Source organism: Glandiceps talaboti, chromosome 5 (genome assembly GCF_964340395.1).
Source record: "Glandiceps talaboti chromosome 5, keGlaTala1.1, whole genome shotgun sequence".
In the NCBI taxonomy this organism is placed as follows: Eukaryota; Metazoa; Hemichordata; class Enteropneusta; family Spengelidae; genus Glandiceps; species Glandiceps talaboti.
In genome coordinates, this window is record NC_135553.1 from 11,810,001 (window position 1) to 11,832,341 (window position 22,341).

A 22,341-nucleotide genomic window follows, 5' to 3' on the forward strand; every position below is an offset into this window, starting at 1 on the left:
TTTGTTCTATAAAAAAACTCATAATCAAAGAAGTCAGTATGTCTTTCAATTATTTCCCTGATAAAAATGTTATTTGAAACGTAACAAAGACAAAATAAGACTAAAATAACAACATAAGTGACACTCTCTCGCACAATGCATCTTGGAATTGGAAAATCAATTTGTATTGAAATGTAGACTCTTGTTTTCTTTTTTAATTGTAATTTTACAAACTATAGTTTCTCTTGTCACTTATTTTAGTTAAATAATGTTCAGTTTATTACTCAGATAATTTTTTTACTTTTGTAGTTTTAACCCAATCTTTAAAGATGAAAACTTATGCTTTTATGCTTTTGATCAAATCCTTTGTAAGCAGGACATATTTATTTCACTCTCTCAATATCTTCTTTTTTTTTCAAAGAGTCGGTGCTATTTTTCGGTAAATTTTATATGAATAAAAAAGGAAAACAGAAGGTTCAGAATTCCCAACCCCAAACAAGGTAGTATGTGTTGAGAGAGGAAAAAAAACTTGCTGGAAGAAACATTCTTACCAGCATTATTAGTAATTCCTAATTCCTAAGATTGTAAACGGGGACGGACTCAACTAGTAGTGAAGACAACTATTTAACTATTTTTCGTCTCCCTTCCCCATGTTGAATGGTTTAGTGATGACATCAGCAATATTTGTCGCCAGTAAAGAAACCTCAAACTTAAAACAAGCGCCCTCTGTAAGCCATTTATGCAGATTCCTTTCTTTTTACTGCCCACCTAAAAGAACTTGTGTGTCTGGGGAAATTGTACAGAAATGTCAATATTTATAATGCTTTTTTTTTCATTAACTTTAGTTTATAATTGGTGAGATTGATTTTGTTTTTATGTTTAACAAAATATACTTACAATGATATCAAAATGATTTTTAGTATTAATTTCACTGATAGGAAAATGACAAAAAAGAAGACATCTAATCTTTGCATACATCATATACAAACAGTATTCATAATGTCTATAACCAGAAATGTCACTACACGTATTGCTTATCAGGATTAAGATAGAATTCGTAGGATTATTTTTGTATAGAGGATATTTTTAAATCTGTACAGAAGTTTACAGTTATGTACATCAAAGGTTCCTTACATATCAACCAGTGACTTTGTCTGACTGTTCTGACTCAATATCCCAGCATTCATTTATAAATATATATCTTTATCCAAGGTTGTCTGTGGCTTTAATGTGCTAATGTTATTTACCCAAATGATCAAATAAATCTGTGATTGTTTTTTACATACATGTTTACTTTTGTCTTTTGAGCGATACATGTTTGACCATAGACAATGCGTTGGGGACAATGTGCAACACATCCTTTGAAGTAGTCTGTTGGGATCCCATTATCACCTTGCTGATAAAGTGGTTAACTTTCAGACATTTGACTTCCCTCATAATATAATATAATGTAATGTAATGTAATGTAATGTAATGTAATGTAATGTAATGTAATGTAATGTAATGTAATGTAATGTAATGTAATGTAATGCAAGTCATGAGATGTAACAATGCAAATCATACTAGCAACAGATTCAACAAGGTTGCCATAAGTAAGTTCGCTGATGGGATCCCAACAGAGATGTCACACTCGGATAGAAGTATTTCTTTGATGTTTGCCATAGTGGCATGTCCTTTTCCTCTCAAGCACAGAATCTTGTCTTGGTGTTACTTTCTCAAGAAGCTGTCTAGCCCAGAGTCTTGTCATGGGGTTACTATCTCAAGAAGCTCTCTAGCCCAGAGTCTTGTCATGGGGTTACTATCTCAAGAAGCTGTCTAGCCCAGAGACTTGTCTTGGTCTTACTATCTCATAAAGCTCTAGCCCAGAGACTTGTCTTGGTCTTACTATCTCATAAAGCTCTAGCCCAGAGACTTGTCTTGATGTTACTATCTCAAGAAACTCTCTATGCCAAGCCAAGGCTTTTGCCCGAGGAAGTACAGAACCATGTTCTGAATTTGAAATTTACCACCAGCAGCTGTGCTAAATCTACATGTATCTTACTTGTAAAGCTATGAAGTAATCATATTCCTATGTAACTTAAATTGGAAGGATAGCCAATTACAACTGCATGAAAATAAACTTACATTTAGCACAGCTGTTGGTCATAATTTAACATTCAGAACACAGTGCTGCTGTGCTTCCCTGGGCCTTTGTATGAGAGTCTTTACTCAAAGACGACATAGAAACAAATACACTATATGAGAAACATTTATTAGATACTGTTTTAGACTGTCTGACACTGGATGTCTTTTATCTGGTTATCTTCTCGTCCAATCATCTCTTGTGTGGTAATTTGACTGAAAGGAATATCACATTGATTACTGTTAAAATGACAAATATCAGAGCATTTTATTTGAATGAAAATATTCATGATATACTCTAAGATGTCAAACTGGGGGAGCATGTGCGACATAATCAATAGCCCCCCCCCCCCCCCCTCCAGCCTCTCCTGGTTGGGGTTTAAATGTAAATGATACCTTTTAGGGTATACATTTTCGAATGTTAGTCTAAAATAGGGGTGTGAATTTGGAGAGGTCTGAACTGGGTTCATCTAGTCTTGGTCTAAAATGGTATCAGTACTTCAATTACAAAATTACAACATAATTCCCCTCCCCCTCCCCCAGTAATTACTGGAAGCTCCCTAATATCAGTAAATGGGGGTATACAATTGTCATCGTCATAAACCACTGTACAGCCTCTTTTACAGCACCGTCCAAGAGGTTAATTCGCAGTGTTAAGAGGATATTAAGCTATGTCTTTTTGTAAGTAATTGACTAATTTGTTGTCAGAGTATATCTTTGATTATTTGATAAAAAAATGTACCAGTTGCAGCTAGTGCAAACTCAAACACTTGCCTTGGTTTCCTTGGCTTTAGATAACATTTACCCCAATAGTATAAACTCTAGTTTGCGAGAATGACAATTTTCAGTGAATACATTGTGTTATCTGATCGAAAAATGATACTCCAGTTACGACTTGTAGAGTTTTATAATATTATAACACGGTGACAGATTCAAACAGAGCTTTCGCTCAAGATTTAACTTAAAGATAATAGTGACCACTAATTAACATATACAATGACTTTTTGCGAGTAATTGACCAATTTGTAGTCAATATATCTTTGGCTACTTAAAATGTCCGAGTTGCAGCTAGTGAAAATTCAAACACTTGCCTTGGTTTCCTTGACTTTAGAAATGTTAAACACTTACCCCAAATTTCCGAACATAGTACACCAGGACTTTCACAGAAAAACGATTCCAATTCATAGAACTTTTCAGCGAAGAAGAAGCATACGCCACCTTTGGAGCTCTGCAAAAAAATACGTTTAATGTATTTGAATATGTCAATTCGAAAGTGCTGTGGTTGAGAGGGAAATAATTTAGGACAGGGTGGGAATGTATTGTTACGTATTACACAGATAGATACGTGGTAGATAGGTAGATGTTTACAAGCTTATTTGGTTTAAACTAATTGAAAATGTAAATGAATCAATGTCCAGAAGAAACGTGTCAACAAATGTGAGATACTTTAGGATAGTAACGGACATAGAACATTAATCGGTTTATAGTAACGGACATCGAACATTAATCGGTTGTAAGGGACAATTCAACGTGGTATTAGTGTTATTACCTGGCTGAACATCATGGTATTACAGATATCACTATGACTACAGTCTTCGGCACACAATTTTTCAGCATCTTTATCGTTCGCCATGTCTTTTTCATCATATGGCTCCGTTTCGTGTGTTATCATAATGACGTATTGCCCGCCCTTGTGCCACATGTCATCATGATGTGCATGGATACCTAGAATATGAGAGAGAGAGAGAGAGAGAGAGAGAGAGAGAGAGAGAGAGAGAGAGAGAGAGAGAGAGAGAGAGAGATGTTGACTGTTCTTTTTAACTTGTGTTTACACAGTATATTTACTAATCACACCCTATATGTACAATTACAAACTTCTCATACGTTTTGTTATTTTTTAAAGTCAGACCCCCCCCCCCCCAAGTTAAGTTTGTACTTATCCAATTTCTCATCCATATGACCACTTTCAGCTTTAAGGTTAACCTCTCCAAAAGCGAATATAAACTATACGTACCTCGGTTATCAATAATTGAGATAATACGTACCTAGGACTGTCACCACAACTGCTGATAAAAATACAAATACTCCGAGGAATTTTTTTGCTGCTAACATTTTGAGATCGACGTGGTACTAGACTACACTCCCACTGTTCACCTTAACCTTATAACGTTATTTCAAACATAATCACAGTTGAGGTCATGCCAAACGTAAATTTAATTGCTGTGAAATATCATGTATACAAAATTACCAAATATAATGTACCAACCACTACTTGCTTCAGTAATTGTCGGAAATCATAGTTACTCATTAATAATTATCTTCAAGTAATTATTAATCTCTTTTTTTCCAAATTTTATAATCTAATACTTATTTTACAGTTTGTACAAGTAAATTAGGTTAACGAGAGTTTGTTTCCGTTGGCTTGTACAGTCATAGGGTTATGTTTACGAACAAATCGGGGGAGGGGGTGGGCAGCTCTCGTAGACGATCACACGGGGTGGGCCCACTGGAAAGGGGTGATTGTTTGTACTCATAAGATATAAGAAAGGGTAAACTTTTCTGAGCCCAACGGTTTTGGGACTGGTACATTTTATTTCAATTTTAGCTCAGAATATTCTTATCGTAAGTTCAAAACAATTCTTACAATAATTGTTTCAAGTAAGATTTCCATTTTCCAAATTCTTGTTATCAGGTTTTAGTTATGTCATCATATCATGCCGTCTGCATGTGTCGTAGATCCGTATTAGTATATATTTTATGCGATACAATCGGTATGAGAAGGGGTATCTTTTGTGGAGGGGTATGAGATATGACGACAGTTTGGGGTTGGAGGTCTCAGAGGGAGCCCATCGTATTAGAGTTGCCCCCCCCCCTCAACAACAACAATTGATATACTTATGTACTTAATATTCATGAAAATTGGCTTCTCATTTTGATTTTACAAATTACCTGTACATTTCGGAAATTGCTCATTTGAACATTTTACACTACAATGTTCAAATTACAATAAAATGTTCTCCGATCTAAATGTTTCATCCGAAGTGGAATTCAAATTGATACATTTACTACACAAACGTCCCATCAATCATTTTTGTTATTTAGAAATACTTACGATTAAAATCCAAGCTAAATTTATTTCAATAATATTATTAGATTTTAAGATACGTCGTGTCGCTCCTAGTACCGTGTAGTGCCCTCACTGGAAAGGGGTTGACCGATGTTTGAGGGCGCCCTGTCACGGCCCTATAGACTATAGTATCAATGCTACTGATATCTTGGCCTGTCTACAGACCGAATATGATTCCACTACACTTATTCACTGTATATTCAACATTTCAGTTTTCTTCTCTGGCTGACGATATTCAACCCTGAATGAGGAGAGCTGAAGTGGGTGTAATTATGGGATGGAATTACAGTATGATTATTGATCATTATTGGTGATTAAGGGGAAATTACAATTTATTTATAATGACGTATTTTCCATCTATTAACAGGGTAATAATCTTGACCGTTAGTATTCATTTGGTGCTAAATTATGGTTCCAGAGTTCATGATTCAAACTGAGTGGCCTTGATCATAGACATTCACGGTATTCGCTGATCTTTGCAACTGCAATTTTCACGGTGCTCGGTCAGAATAGGGGAAAGTTACATGTAAAAGGTACACCCGTACCAGGGCCAATTTGGGAGGGGTGGTTTTGTTACATGACCTCTAATATGTGATATAGCCTTGACTTGTTAAATCCTGGAATGTGATGAATTCCCCGGGCCTATCGATAAATGTGTGCGTGGTGGTAAAAATCTCTACGAAGCTATAAGTGACTAGATGAACCGTAAGGGGAGGAAGGATGATAAAGCCCGATGAAGGACGCTCACAGCGATGTGTTTTACAGTGTAGGACGGAGCAGACAAAAAGTAACAAAATTATTCGAAATGATCACTTCAGTAACAACTTGTGCAGTTTTCTATATGTGTGTACATTCCTACCCTTTCCTAAATTATTTCCCTCTCAACAGCATCACTTTCGAATTCACATATTAAAATAAGTTAAATGAATCTTTTGCAGACCTCCAAAGGTGGCATATTCTTCTAGATCTTCTTCGCTGAAAAGTTCTATAAATTGGAATAGTTTTCTGTGAGACTCCCGGTCTACTGTGTTCGGAAATTTAGCAAGTGTTTAACATTTCTAAAATAAGGACCCAAGGCAAGTGTTTGAACTTGCACTAGTTATAACTGGGATATTTTTCATCAAATAACCAGATAATTTGTCGAAACAGTGGTCAATTCAAGACTTGCAAAAAGACATTATGTTAATTATATTCTTTATGGTCAATATTATCTCTAGGTAGTGTAGTGACAAGTTTAAATCTCACACTTCATGCACCTTTCACAGAAAGAGGAATGGTACGAAGTCTGACCACAGGGGCTTGAAGTAAGCTTTGTTAGCGAAAATTTATTTTACCTTTATTGTTTACTTTTACATTTTTGGTTGTTTTTTTCCGAACAAGGTGTCATGTAATAAAGGTAATAATTTGAAAAGCTGTTGTATTTTTTTCCCTAAATCAATCTTTAATTAACTGTTTGTTTTAAATTGACTTTGCAAACTGCCATCTACAGTTGACTTTGTAAACGTTCAATTCTGAGCTAATGATACATGTTCAAGCAAAAATTATTCTTTATTATTTGAGACGATTTTTACGTTTAAGGCAAAATACGATAACCAAAACTTTCAGCCTTACATTTGCCATTGGGGGCGCTATTCACCCGTTCTATTTATACATATGTAACCATTTAACACACTCAAGTAACTAAACACATACACAAAAGGCATTGTGAAGCATTTTTTTTATTTTTATGGAAATTTAATGGAGTTCAAGACAGTTTGGACCGTGTACAATACAAAGGTGTTGTTGAAAGAAAATAAGACTAATCATATGCATACACCACCTAAATTTAGTTTTATATATATATATATATATATATATATATATATATATATATATATATATATATATATATATATATATATATATATATATATATATATATATATAAATAATAATGATGATGATGACAACCAAAGAATCACGTCTAAGTGGGCTATTGTGGTTTCTATATTGTAAATTCTCATATACTTGCAATTTTGCTTGCACCTATTTCAATCATTTCTATTTATTTATTTTTTTGAAATCCTACATATACATATACATATACATATACATATACACACAAAAAACAACATTTTTACTACATGAAAAAGTCTAATACAATAAACGAAAAATCAAAACATCTGTAAGTTTACAATTTAATCACCTGTACTGCTCTACTAAATATTGTTTGAGAGATTTCCTAAAATATTTAGACGACATAGAGACAAATACACTATATGAGAAACATTTATTAGATACTGTTTTAGACTGTCTGACACTGGATGTCTTTTATCTGGTTATCTTCTCGTCCAATCATCTCTTGTGTGGTAATTTGACTGAAAGGAATATCACATTGATTACTGTTAAAATGACAAATATCAGAGCATTTTATTTGAATGAAAATATTCATGATATACTCTAAGATGTCAAACTAGGGGAGCATGTACGGCATAATCAATAGCTCCCCCCCCCCCCCCCCAGCCTCTCCTGGTTGGGGTTTAAATGTAAATGATACCTTTTAGGGTATACATTTTCGAATGTTGGTCTAAAATAGGGTGTGAATTTGGGGAGGTCTTAACTGGGTTCATCTAATGTTGGTCTAAAATAGGGTGTGATTTCGGGGAGGTATTAACTGGGTTCATCTAATATTGGTCTAAAATGGTATCAATACTTCAATTACAATATTACAACATAATTCCCCTCCCCTAGTAATTACTGGAGGCTTTTTTTTACTTAAATTTGATGTAGGATTTAGCGCCAGGGGCAGCATATCCCTACCAAAACCAGTGAGGGGGAGGGGGGGGGGCAGAATATGACCAATGTTTCTGTAGTTATCTAGATAACGCACCTGTGAAACAAAGCTCGGTTTTCAATCTGTCACCATATTAAAACTGAAGTATCATTTTAAAGCTGCACTAGCTTCAACTGGAATGTGTTTGAAAATATTTTGTAAAATACAATAACTTACTCATACTATTGAATCACCTGTTGGTGTATGTTTTACAGTTGTTTAATATACAAGATATATCAAATTAAGTCAAATTAAATTGTTTTGGGGAGCCACACCCAAAAATCGGCGCCCTCAACCACGATCACAATTTCACCCTTAACCTGCTTCTGTACTGTTTTGATGGATAATATCGACCACTTATTTTTTAACATACACAGTGTCTAATTTTTGGTATTTTAACAATTATCATCGTCATAAACCACTGTACAGCCTCTTTTACAGCACCGTCCAAGAGGTTAATTCTCAGTTTTCAGAGGCGTGCAATGTCTTCTTGTAAGTAATTGACCAATTTGTTGTCAGAGTATGTCTTTGTTTATGTGTTAAAAAATGTACCAGTTGCAGCTAGTGCAAACTCAAACACTTGCCTTGGTTTCCTTGGCTTTAGAAATGTTAAACATTTACCCCAATAGTATCAACAAGTTTGCGAGAATGACAATTTTCAGTGAATATATTGTGATTATCTGATCGAAAGATGATACTCCAGTTACGACTCGTAGAGTTTTATATATATTATAACACGGTGACAGATTCAAACAGAGCTTTCGCTCAAGATTTAACTTAAAAGATAATATTGACCACTAATTAACATATACAATGACTTTTTGCGAGTAATTGGCCAATTTGTAGTCAATATATCTTTGGCTACTTGATTGAAAAATGTCCGAGTTGCAGCTAGTAAAAATTCAAATATTTGCCTTGGTTTCCTTGGCTTTATAAATGTTTAAACACTTACCCCAAATTTCCGAACACAGTACACCAGGACTTTCACAGAAAGATGATTCCAATTCATAGAACTTTTCAGCGAAGAAGAGGCATACGCTGCCTTTGGAGCTCTGCAAAAAAAAATACGTTTAATGTATTTGAATATGTCAATTCGAAAGTGCTGTGGTTGAGAGTGAAATAATTTAGGACAGGGTGAGAATGTATTGTATTACACAGTTAGATAGGTGGTAGGTAGGTAGGTAGATGTTTACAAGCTTATTTGGTTTAAACTAATTGAAAATATAAATATGAATCAATGTCCAGAAGAAACATGCCAACAAATGTGAGATACTTTAGGATAGTAACGGACATCGAACATTAATCGGTTGTAAGGGACAATTCAACGTGGTATTAGTGTTATTACCTGCCTGAACACCATGGTATTACAGATATAACTATGACTACAGTCTTCGGAACACAATCTTTCAGCATCTTTATCGTTCGCAATTTCTTTTTTATCATATGGCTCCGTTTCGTGTGTTATCGCAATGACGTATTGTCCGCCCTTGTGCCACATGTCATCATGATGTGCATGGACACCTCCTAGAATATGAGAGAGAGAGAGAGAGAGAGAGAGAGAGAGAGAGAGAGAGAGAGAGAGAGAGAGAGAGAGAGAGAGAGAGAGAGAGAGAGAGAGAGAGAGAGAGAGAGAGAGAGAGAGAGAGAGGGGGGGGAGGGAGAGAGAGCGGGAGAGAGAGGGAGAGAGAGGGAGAGAGAGAGAGAGAGAGAGCGGGAGAGAGCGGGAGAGAGAGGGAGAGAGAGAGAGAGAGAGAGAGAGGGAGAGAGAGAGAGAGAGAGGGGGGGAGAGAGAGAGGGAGAGAGAGGGAGAGAGAGAGAAATGTTGACTGTTCTTTTTAATGTGTGCTTACGCAGTAGATTTACTAATCACACCCTATATGTGCAATAACAAACTTCTCATACGTTTTGTTATTTTTTAAAGTCAGGACCCCCCCCCCCCAAGTTAAGTTTGTACTTATCCAATTTCCCATCCATATGACTTTCAGCTTTAAAGGTTAACCTCTCCAAAAGTGAATACAAACTATACATATACCTCGCGATCGGTTATCAATAATTGAGATAATACGTACCTGGGACTGTCACCACATGTACAACTGCTGATAAAAATACAAATACTCCGAGGAATATTTTTGCTGCTAACATTTTGAGATCGACGTGGTACTAGACTACACTCCCACTGTTCACCTTAACCTAATAACGTTATTTCAAACATAATCACAGTTGAGGGCATGCCAAGTGTAAATTTAATTGCTGTGAAATATGATGTATACAAAATTACCACTGAAATATAATGTACCAACCACTACTTGCTTCAGTAATTGTCGGAAAGCATAGTTGCTCATTAATAATTATCTTCAAGTAATTATTAATCTCTTTTTTTCCAAATTTTATAATCTAGGACTTATTTTACTGTTTGTACAAGTAAATTAGGTTAACGAGAGTTAGTTTCCTTTGGCTTGTACAGTCATAGGGTTATGTTTACGAACAAATCGGGGGAGGGGGTGGGCAGCTCCAGTTTTGGGACTGGTACATTTTATTTCAAATTTAGCTGAGAATGTTCTTATCGTAAGTTCAAAACAATTCTGACAATAATTGTTACAAGTAAGATTTCCGTTTTCCAAATTCTTATCAGGTTTTAGTTATGTCATCATATCATGCCGTCTGCGTGTGTCGTAGATTCGTATAGTATATATTTTATGCGATACAATCGGTATGAGAAGGGGTATCTTTTGTGGAGGGGTATGAGATATGACGACAGTTTGGGGTTGGAGGTCTCAGAGGGAGCCCATCGTATTAGAGTTGCCCCCCCCCCACCCCAACAATTAATATACTTATGTTTGTGAAAATTGGCTTCTCATTATGATGTTACAAATCACATGTAAATTTCGGAAATTGCTCATTTGAACATTTTACACTACTAGTACATTAATTCTCCGATCTAAATGTTTCATCCGAAGTGGAATTCAAATTGGTACATTTATTACACAAACGTCCCATCAATCATTTTTGTTATTTAGAAATATTCACCTACTTACGATTAAAATCCAAGCTAAATTTATTTCAATAATATTATTAGATTTTAAGATACGTAGTGCCGCTCCTAGTACCGTGTAGTGCCCTCACTGGAAATGGGTTGACCGATGTTCGAGGGCGCCCTGTCACGGCCCTACAAAGTATAGTATAATATCTACTGATGTCTTGGCCTGTCTACAGACCGAATGTGATTCCGCTACACTTATTCACTGTTTATATTCAACCTTTCAGTTTTCTTCTCTGGCTGACGATATTCAACCCTGAATGAGGAGAGCTGAAGTGGGTGTAATTATGGGATGGAATTACAGTATGATTATTGATCATTATTGGTGATTAAGGGGAAATTGGAATTTATTTATAATGACGTATTTTCCATCTATTAACAGGATAATAATCTTGACCGTTAGTATTCATTTGGTACTAAATTATGGTTCCAGAGTTCATGATTCAAACTGAGTGGCCTTGATCATATACATTGTATTCGCTGATCTTTGCAACTGCAATTTTCACGGTGCTCAGTCAGAATAGGGGAAAGTTACATGTAAAAGGTACACCTGTACCAGGGCCATTTTTGGAGGGGTGTACATGACCTCTAATATGTGATATAGCCTTGACTTGTTAATCCTGGAATGTGTTGAATTCCCCGGGCCTACCGATAAATATGTGCGTGGTGGTAAAAATCTATACGATGCTATAAGTGACAAGATTAACCGTTGAGGGCGCTCTTCCCATCCCTTTCCGTAAGGGGGGAGGAAGGGTGATAAGGCCCGGCCGATGAAGGACGCTCACAGCGATGGTTTTTACAGTGTAGGAGCAGACAAAAAGTAACAAAATTATTCGAAATGATCACTTCAGTAACAACTTGTGCAGTTTTCTATATGTGTATACATTCCCACCCTCTCCTAAATTATTTCCCTCTCAACAGCATCACATATCAAAATAAGTTAAATGTATCTTTTGCAGACCTCCAAAGGTGGCGTATGCTTCTTCTTCGCTGGAAAGGTCTATGAATTGGAATCGTTTTCTGTGAGGCTCCTGGTGTACTGTGTTCGGAAATGTCGTAAGTGTTTAACATTTCTCAAACGAGGACCCAAGGCAAGTGTTTGAACTTGCACTAGTTGTAACTGGGATATTTTTCATCAAATAACCAGATATTTTGACGAAACAGTGGTCAATTCAAGACTTGTAAAAACGACATTGTATTTGTTAATTAGTGGTCAATATTATCTGTAGGTAGTGTAGTGACAAGTTTAAATCACGCACTTCATGCACCTTTCACAGAAAGACGAATGGTATGAAGTCTGACCACAGGGGCTTGAAATAAGCTTTGTTAGCGAAAATTTATTTTACCTTTATTGGTTACTTTTACATTTTTTTGCTATCTTTTCCAAACAAGGTGTCATGTAATAAAAGTAATAATTTGAAAAGCTGGTGTTGTATTTTTTCTCTGAATCAATCTTTAACTGTTTGTTTGAAATTGACTTTGATGATGCATACTGCCATCTACAGTTGACTTTATAAACGTTCAATTACGAGCTAATGATACATGTTCAAGCAACAATTATTCTTTATTTTTGCGTTTAAGGCAAAATACGATATTCAAAACTTTCAGTCTCTTATAGTTCCCGTTGGGGGCGCTATATACACCCCTTCCATTGATACACATGTAACCATTTCACACGCTCAAGTAACTAAACACATACACAAAAGGCATTGTGAAGCATTTTTTTATTTTTATGGAAATTTAATGGAGTTCAAGACAGTTTGGACTGTGTACAATACAAAGGTGTTGTTGAAAGAAAATAAGACTAATCATATGCATACACCACCTAAATTTAGTTTTATATATATATAAAAAATAATAATAATAATGATGACAACCAAAGAATCACGTCTAAGTGGGCTATTGTGGTTTCTATCTTGTAAATTCTCATATACTTGCAATTTTGCTTGCACCTATTTCAATCATTTCTATTTATTTATTTTTTTGAAATCCTTTATTTTTTATTATGAAATATTTGTATATTTCCACACAGATGATTATTTCCAACCGGCGCAGCACTACACATTGAGGTTAATCTACAAGCTATGTTATGTATGGAATACATGGTAAAATACATAGAACAAGGGGGGAACTCCCCCTCCCCCAAAAAACAAGCACCTGTGATACGTACTCCAACTTCTAGAGACAATAATTATACTTCAATGGCTATGCTTACATACCAAACAGCCTCAATTTATGCAAATTATGATAATGTTATGCAAATGTTATAATTGTATGTAATTATGGTAATTTTATGCAAATAGTATAATTGTATGCAATTATGATAATTAGTAAAATATGCTTCCTTTTCATGCTGGTTTATGCTTGAATACTGAAACACTACATGGCTCGCTGATCTAAAATTAATTAATACGCAAGTTGGAAAAAAAGAAAAATATATCCTTATATCATTATCATCCCCTTAATTACATTGATTTCTATCACCAACACACCAAGTGTGTAAAAAGTCACTCAAAAACATCTAGGTGGTTTGCTTTTTTGACATTTAAAAAAACAAAACATACAAACAAACGAAGAGGACAAGCAACACCCCAATATCTGAAAATGGAATACCTCTAATTACTGGAATGTTCCATTTAGAGAATGGGGGTTATCAGCAGTAAATATGTTTCTAGGCAACTAAAAAGGCCTGTGTTGTGTCTGTTTGAGTGTGTGCATGTGTGACTGGATTCTACGTGTTCATATAACGACATGTGTGAGAAGGCATTATCAAAACGTAACGTAACATTTCAGATATAAGCAACAACATTTCGGGGAATCCTCAAAAAAAAAAGAAAAAAAAAAGTATGATAAATCGGTGATTTCATTTGTAATTATAAAGTTTTAAAACGTATTTAGTCTTTCCCTCCACAACCATAACTTGAGATTAATACTATATAAGCATGCTGTGAAAATCAAAAACATGGATTGTACGCTTTCAATCTGTGTACCTCTCCAAAAATATATAAAATACCAAAAACTTGCAAGTTTGATTTTTGTATTTTTTTTAAATGCTTCTTGAGGAAGGAAAACATTTCATCACTAATATAGTAACAATATAATGGTACTAAATGATTTATTATTAATGCCAATATTACTAACACACTCAAGCGTGTGCACCTACTTCGCCCCCCTCTCCCCCCATACTACAGTGGAATAGTCTTATACTTTACAGTGATCTCAGGCTACACTAATGCATGCAATAGGGAGGATGGGTTCTCGTACGATCTACAGTGCAGGGGCCTACGTTTTGTAAATGCAAAAAATTAGGGGTTGTATCTACTGTTTTTTTTAGTTAAATACACTATTTCAGACTAGCTGGAGAGCCTATCTGCCAACAAAGTGTCGTATGTCTAACTAGTTGAGTAAGTGGGTAAAGGCGCGGAGAAAGAATATTGGTGTTCTTCTTTCGAGGGTAAGAGACCTCAATAGATGCAAAATTTCTATGATAGGTACAAATATCTCAAATGTGAAAAAAAACCTTTCTAATCATTTTCTGACAAGCAGTGTAATAATATGTATTTCAAGAATTTGGGAAATAAGAAATTCCCCCAAAAAACTGACAGATTTCAAACTAAGAGTAAAAACCAGTGTGTACAAGTTATACACTTTGGAAACATTCTAAGTGTGAATAATGACAAACTGACATTTTTGTAAGCAGAACATTTGAGACTGGTCTTAACTTTGAACTATGAAGCTACACACATTGATAAACCATTCCACTCAGTGGATATGACAGTACTAAGCTGGAAAAAAGTGACAGAACTTGAAAACACACTTTAGTCTAACTCTGCTATTGCTTATCAGCCGATAACTACTGCATCAATATGCTACACGTGTCAACAAAGTTTTCAAGATACCATGAATTAGAACTGTTTTGGGTAATTTGGTATCATCTGGATATTCCTTCTTTTTTTTCTTTTTTTTAACTCTCTTACCCTTTTTTTTACTTTCTGTTCTTTACCAAACACTTATACTAAATTTTACTATGAGCCTTACACAATCAAAACATTACAACTCTTTTAGTCAGTTTTTACTAATTCATAGTTTGGGTTGAACTGTTCTTCCATAAAGTGCGCCCTCTATGTCAAGTTGTTACACAAACCACACGAACTCTGACCTCAAGATAAGCATACAGCTTAAAATGGTAAAATTGTAGCAGCATAGACTAGAAACTACAGGTTAAGTTTGATTTTTTACACTTTCAGAGAAATATTAATAACTCATTTCAAATAGTATACTCTTATAAAAGGCTATAAATTCCAGTTTTGTGTAGATTATTTTCCCCCATGGATGTATAATTTTTCGAGCCTAGTCGTCTTCTTCATCAGCCAATGATGCGTCTGGGCTGTCAGTGCCACCACTGCCTGCGTCTTTGTCAGCAGCCATGCGACGCGAGTAGGCCCTGCTTGTCCTAGAAGTATCGCCACCTCTCCTGAAACAAGAAGACAGTGACAATGTTAACATCTCACATCGGTGTCTATTTTCATCCAGATAAACCCGAGATTTACCTCTTTAGGGAAATTAAATGTGACCTATTTAAGTGGAGGTCAGTAGTATTTAATACGTTAATAACAAATAGTACTTACACTTTACATTAAAGTTTACAAAAAAGATATTACCCAAATATTGATATTTAGGAGGTCTGTGACATTATGGTCAAAAAAAACCATCTAATCTAAAGACTACAGTACTAATTACTACTGTCACTTGCAAGAAGAGAAAGCTGCAATTTGAGCTAAGCTAGAATCACCCTGCAAAGACCTTGATGTCAAGTCAGTCTCTATTTCATGGATCAACATTTTCCCTAATTCTCTAATTTCAACTTGAGATCACTGATTAAGGGTCTGGGTGTTCATTTTTTCTGAGTATAAAAGAGTTGAAAGGAGACACGGCACTTTCTTTTTGTGTCAGCACACAAACTGTAAGAAAGTTTAGAACTGTTTGTTTAACATAGGGGGGAAATCTGCTACAAAACTATAAATATTCAAAATATATTCAATTGTTACAATTTTGAATTGTTTAGTACATAATGCACAGTACTACATACTACTACACCATAGATTTGAGTTTACTGTCACGCTCCTGTCACTTGCTATAGACAATAATCTCTATTACTTATTTTCCTTTCAGTGACTTCCAGCCATAATAGGCCAGGCCTAAAATATATTTTAACACTCTACATGGCCATACTATTAACATATATATCCCCGTCTCTATGAAGAGACCTACATATATGACCTCTCCTACATGTATTGACCTCAATACGACCTCTACTGCATCTATTAATTGACCTGTGTGACCATAATATGATCTCTCCCGCACTTATTGACCTCGATATGACCTCTCCTGCACCAATTGACCTCAATGTGCCCTCTCCTGCATCTATTAATTGCCCTCTATGCGACCTCTGCCTGCTCCTCCGTATTTGTAGAAGGAAGGGCAGTAAGACAGGTACCATGTCATAAGCTCTAAGGAGCTAAAAACTAAATGCCAGAAGACTACAGAATCTTACAATTCCACCACAGCAGGTTAGATACAGGGGGCGCACACACACAAAATATACAGAGCACAAAGATTACTACGGATTCAGAAGCTGGCAATAAGCAAAGCAATGGGGTGGGATATCCCCTGACAAGTGATACACAACACTCAGTGTAAGCAACATAGTATAAAAGCAATACTGTGTAGTATTAAAAATAACACAAAAGTGACAACAAAGTCGGTGACTTAAATGTGTCTGTGTGTCAACTGTGTTAGTTTCACATTACATCAGCTTAAAGGTTAGGTCACAGGTTAGTAGTCAGCAGTGCTTGCAAAGCAGGTTGTGTGATTTTATCAATCTAAGGGGTTAGTTTACAATAACTTCATGTAATATTAGTGACTGGCAACAGGTTAGATACTGGCATGACATTGTTATAAATGAATGAATGAATGAATGAATGAATGATGGGTATAACATATACATCATGCATTAATGGAATGAGTTATAAAACAGTGAATTAATTAGTGACAATTACAGAATGTACAAGTCAAATGATTCATGCGTATTTCTGACATTCAGTTAGCTCGTCAATCCTTATGATACAATACCCCGACATACAGAAGTCCATAGTGGTTCATCTCAATAGTGCAATCTTACATTATGTATCTACAGTGCACATTGATCAAAATTGTTATGTTGTCAGCCTTTACGGCCAAAGTTGTGTTGAATTCATGCAACTTTTACTCTTAGTGTTACTGTGATCTAGTCTTTCCCAAGTATACATGGTGTGTCATCAGTGATGTACATACATATATAAATATACGTGCAATGACAATGTCTAAATGTCTATGTTTATGTATGTGAGTGACAACACGAGAGAATTCCCAAGAGCAAATGAAAGGTGTTATCTTTAGAAACCTTAATTTGTTCTTGAGTTGATTAATTTCTCGTGACGACGACTCGTTAGCCTCCATCTGATCGTCCAACTCCCTTTGGAGTTTACGTTTACTGGCGTTAGCACGTGATACTTCTTCCTCGGCTTCGTCTAGCTGACGCTTCAGACCTTTGACTCTTGCATTCACTTTGTCAACCTGGGAAAATTCAAGTAGTAATATTAAATACCAATACAAATGAGGGGGTGGGGGTAGGGGCTGGGGGTGGGGGCTAGGCAAATCAAAGGTTTTACAAACAAAAAATGTTTTGTCATGTTTTCTATGGTCAAACAGACATAGACATGATGTTCATACATGATAAAATATAACTCAGACTAACTAATTGAAAACACGTAAGCCATACATGATAACAAATATAACTAGCAATATCTAGCTTAAAGATGTGATAACAAATTATAACTAGCAATAACTAGCTGTAGACATGATAGTTGTACATTACAAATAACTTGAAACTGAAACTGTTTTACTGAAAACATGACAGCCATACATGATAACAAATTATAACTACCAATAACTAGTTGTGACATATCACACGAGACAATGAATTATCACTAGCTGATCATAAAACCAATGATAACTATTTTACTGGTAAACTATGAGTACCTAATTCCATCATCTTACTTAATAATAACTGACCATAGAATATGATAACACCTTGTTAATGAAATGATGAGTAGCATTGACAAATCACAGCTAGCTTAAACAGCAAATAACTAGTTGATACAAACCTAACACTACCATAGGTAACCACCACTAACTGAACATAACTAGCATTAACAAGTAGCACACGCCATCCTAATGTCATCATGCACTAGCAGCTCAAAACCTATGACAGTTATGACAACGGTAACTCAGCTATCGGGAAGCTAACACAGACACAAACTAAAACAGTTGTTGCAATATAAACTAGAAACAAACTTTGATGTAATTATATGCACAGCAGGGTAACATCTCTGATGGCATGTTTTCCTGAAGTGGCTGCACATTCAACCTCATTCAGTGTTACCACTATCTTGATTTCAAGGTAATATCTACATAACTATGACGTGACTATCCCACTTGTGTAATCTACCACATTGAACAACAATATTTTTATTTTGTGTATATCTTAGTTCACCGATAGCTTTCTTTCTTTTGTACTACATATAACAACAACTAACCAATCATAACCAGTATTAACTAGCTTGCCAAGTGATAACCATCTTATTGGTAAATGTCAACTAACCTGTTCCTTATACTGATCAGCATGTCGACGTTCGTCTTCTGCTTGTATAACCATTTCTTTCAACTTCTTCTCCATTCTACGACCAGCCTTACTAGCAGCATGGCGTTCCCTGAGAAATAGTGATGTACACAAATATTTTGAGATTTTGACAATTTACAGTAACAAGTATAGGTTGGACAGTGAAGATACTTGGAATTAAAGTGATAATTTGACTTGTAAAAGTCAGAGATGGTATAAACCAGTAGTAAACAAGAACTTAGACTAATTCAAAAAGTGATAGTAGCATGGTATCAGGCCATATTTTGGGTTGTTGGTGGATAAGTGGTTAACGTGTGTGCCTCCTAACACCACAGCAATCTAGGTTCAAACTCACCAAGTTTTATCTGTGTTTCAATAAAAATGAACCAGATCTGTATATAAGAAGGGGCAATGCTCAGTTTGACACTCCCGAACAATACAGGTTTTCGCAGGGTACTCTGGTTTCCACCTGGGCATTGCACAAATGGTGACAATATCCCAAAGTGTGATTTGGATCAATAAAAGTATATTTCTTATTATTCCTTGCTTACTTGGATTCACTCTCCAGCTGATCTTCCAGGTTGGCAATCTTACTCTCAAGTTGAGAAATGACTGCTTTGCTGCGTGTCTTAGCACTACTTTCCAATTCTTGCAGTTTGGCCTTCAGTTCTTTGTTTTGACGCTCCAACATAATGCGGGCGTTCTCTAGACGTTGTGCAGATGATCTCTCGGCACTCAGTTCAGCCGACAGTTGGTCCATCTGTAAAATTACACACACCAATATATCAGTGTCAATTTTAGCTGGCTGACAAAAAAAGACTTTTTAGTACACAATGCTTCACCAAAAACTCAACACTTGAACAAACAAAAAAATGGCTTTATGTGTGGCATGGACCTATAACGGCACAACATTCTTTATACTGCCTAAAAATCCTTGGGGAGTATACAATGCATTCCAGCCTATGTATGTGTACAGGAGTAAATCCTTCATACGGCAACCTTTCTCCTACCAGGTTCCCATTTAGTGTAAAAAAGTGAGTAGTAAGATTTTAATCTTTACCTGGGCTGACAATTTTCTTTCCTTGTCTGCCAAGATCTCACTAGTATTCTGTTCATCTTCCAGGTCTTCTTCCAAGTTCTGTATTCTCTGTTCAAGACGTCTCTTCTCATCAGCCAGAGTGGTTCTATTTGTAGAATTACTGCTGAGCTCCTCTGCTAGCTCATCGCGTTCTGATTGTGCGTGCTTACATGCCCTCTGTGCGGATGCCAAATCTTCTTGTAACTGCATCACCTCGGCTTCCAAGGACTTGTTTTTCCTTTCGTTGTCCTTAGCCAGGTGAGCCATGTCATCTCTGCCTTGCCTGGCTTCATCTAGGTCATGCATGTAATCTTTCATTTGTGCCTTTACAGAGAGAAGTGGGTCTCAGACTTAAAATAATTATCTTTTTTTTTTTTTGGTCACATGAAACTTTTTCTTACTTTGTCTTATATTTGTACATTTTTACATACATGAGATTCATAGACGTACTGTTAACACAGATATACATACATATATGGATATCAACACATATGCACATACATACATACATACATACATACATACATACACACACACACACACACACACATACAAATACATACATACATGCATACATACATACATACACACACATACATACATACATACATATATACATGCATACATACACACAGATAGATAGATAGATACATACATACATGCACACACACATACATACATACATACATACATACATACATACATACATACATACACAATTACATTTTACTTTTAAATTGTACTCTCATAGACAGACAGACAGACAGACAGCTAGAAACACAAACACACACACACACGTTAGTACATTTGACCTTTAAATCATACTCTACATACCTGAATCTTTTTAAGTTGTCTGACACTATCTTCTTTCACTTTACTGGCCATTTCCAACTGTCCAGACATGTCAGAGATATCAGCTTCTAACTTCTTCTTGGCACTGACTGCTGCTGAACGTTGACGACGTTCATCCTCCAACTCAGCTTCCATTTCACGTAGCTGAACAACACAAAACATATAGCCTTAAGTTACTTTGCTAATATCATCCACAAACTACTCTTTAATGCTTCTGATAGTGCTGTATTTGTACAAGATCTTGGAATGGTATAGTGCAATACTATGACAGAACCCAATGATATGTGTGCAAGTGTGGAGTACTTGGGGTATGTGCACGCTGTGTTCTCTGCACCCATACTTTCAAAAGCGTAGCAGAAAGTACTGCAAGCACTTGTGCAAATACCACTGAGTACACCACACTTGCACTCACATGTCATGGACTTCTGTTATTATTACATATGTTTATCTGAAATGGCAAATTTCCATAAAAATCATAACAAATCATACAGCGTGATCACACGATTTGATGTGAAGTGAACTATCACACCCTCATTGCATATCATTTGCATGCAGGTATACAATGTTTTTCGGTATTGCATTGCAGTGAAAATACCACTAGTATGTGGTTGCACCAGTGCAACTTCCGCAAGTAATCTCTGGTACATATATAATACTAGATGTTCTTTTGTTGTATAATCCTTTCTAATGTACAACATACTTTCTGACAGAGATTTTTAAAGTGTGAAGACTTAAGCTCTGATTAAAGGGTTATTTCCAAAACGTCTGCTTTGTACTAACTTCTTTGGATCAATGACTTTTTATCTTGCCAACTTTTTACAGCTGACCCATTACCTGATCACCTACACTTACATCTGCTAGACATATTTTTTTGGAAGACGAAATACTTAAATAATTAAATAAGCTAATGACAATATCTTATCTTTCCAGCTACCAGATGATCTATTGATTATTGAAAAGTAACCTCACCTGTCTCAATATGGCCCTTCTCTTTTCTTCATTTTGTTCCTCCTTACTTTGAAGTTCACGTTCATAGTTGGTCTTGGCTGCCTGCATGTTGACCTCCAATCTCAGCTTGGCATCTTCAGTGGCCTGTAATTCATCTTCCAGTTCTTCCAACTGTGTCCTCATATCAGCTACCTGTGTGTCTAAAGCACGTTTAGCCTTCTCCAATTCATGCACCTGTGTAAAGACAGAAGATATTCTGGTTATTGAAAGAAAAAGAAAAGATAGTAATATTTGGCCACTAGGGGGCGCTGGTTGGTTGGTTGGAAATGGAGTTCTTTTCCCCGGTATTTGACAACAAAGTGTTAAAATTTTCCATCAACTGTAACAGTTCTGATTTCTTTGTTTTCAACGATCTAACCTTGAAAGGTTAAGAGTCAAAAGATATTCTGTCACAGTGACTGTAGAAGAAGATACAATTCATAACTGTTGGAGTACCAGAAGTGTTTTGCTGAGAGTGGTATGGAGGTAAAACCTACTGAGAGTTTTACTGTTTCTACAAAACTATAGTACAATGCACAGAAAACTAAGTATTAAGGTTTTACCAGATTACCTTGGTGTTTGAGGCAGGCCTCCCCACCAAAATTATGGTACAAGGTACAGAAATCTA

The 22,341-nt window shown here is 35.8% G+C and overlaps 3 protein-coding genes across 3 annotated transcripts in view; 1 reads left to right on the forward strand and 2 right to left on the reverse strand.

Moving 5' to 3' along the window:
- The window catches only part of LOC144435696 (uncharacterized), a 443,695-nt gene that overhangs the window by 51,231 nt on the left and 370,123 nt on the right, over positions 1-22,341 (forward strand). The gene's annotated exons all lie outside the window — the stretch shown is intronic.
- Positions 2,219-4,255, reverse strand: LOC144435711 (uncharacterized). Its single transcript, XM_078124318.1, has 4 exons — positions 4,146-4,255; positions 3,650-3,825; positions 3,229-3,328; positions 2,219-2,316 (listed from the first exon to the last, which is right to left on the reverse strand). Exons 1-4 carry the CDS (start codon positions 4,210-4,212, stop codon positions 2,294-2,296), a joined length of 366 nt encoding a protein of 121 aa, XP_077980444.1. The 5' UTR covers positions 4,213-4,255; the 3' UTR covers positions 2,219-2,293.
- Positions 12,795-22,341, reverse strand: part of LOC144435697 (uncharacterized) — a 66,241-nt gene continuing 56,694 nt past the window's right edge. The window contains exons 33-39 of the mRNA XM_078124304.1: positions 21,696-21,908; positions 20,709-20,870; positions 19,857-20,198; positions 19,348-19,556; positions 18,779-18,887; positions 17,519-17,691; positions 12,795-15,550 (exon numbers count right to left, since the gene is read on the reverse strand). Coding sequence (XP_077980430.1) covers positions 15,427-15,550; positions 17,519-17,691; positions 18,779-18,887; positions 19,348-19,556; positions 19,857-20,198; positions 20,709-20,870; positions 21,696-21,908 — 1,332 coding nt within the window. The 3' untranslated portion in view covers positions 12,795-15,426. The remainder of the gene's footprint in view (positions 15,551-17,518; positions 17,692-18,778; positions 18,888-19,347; positions 19,557-19,856; positions 20,199-20,708; positions 20,871-21,695; positions 21,909-22,341) is intronic.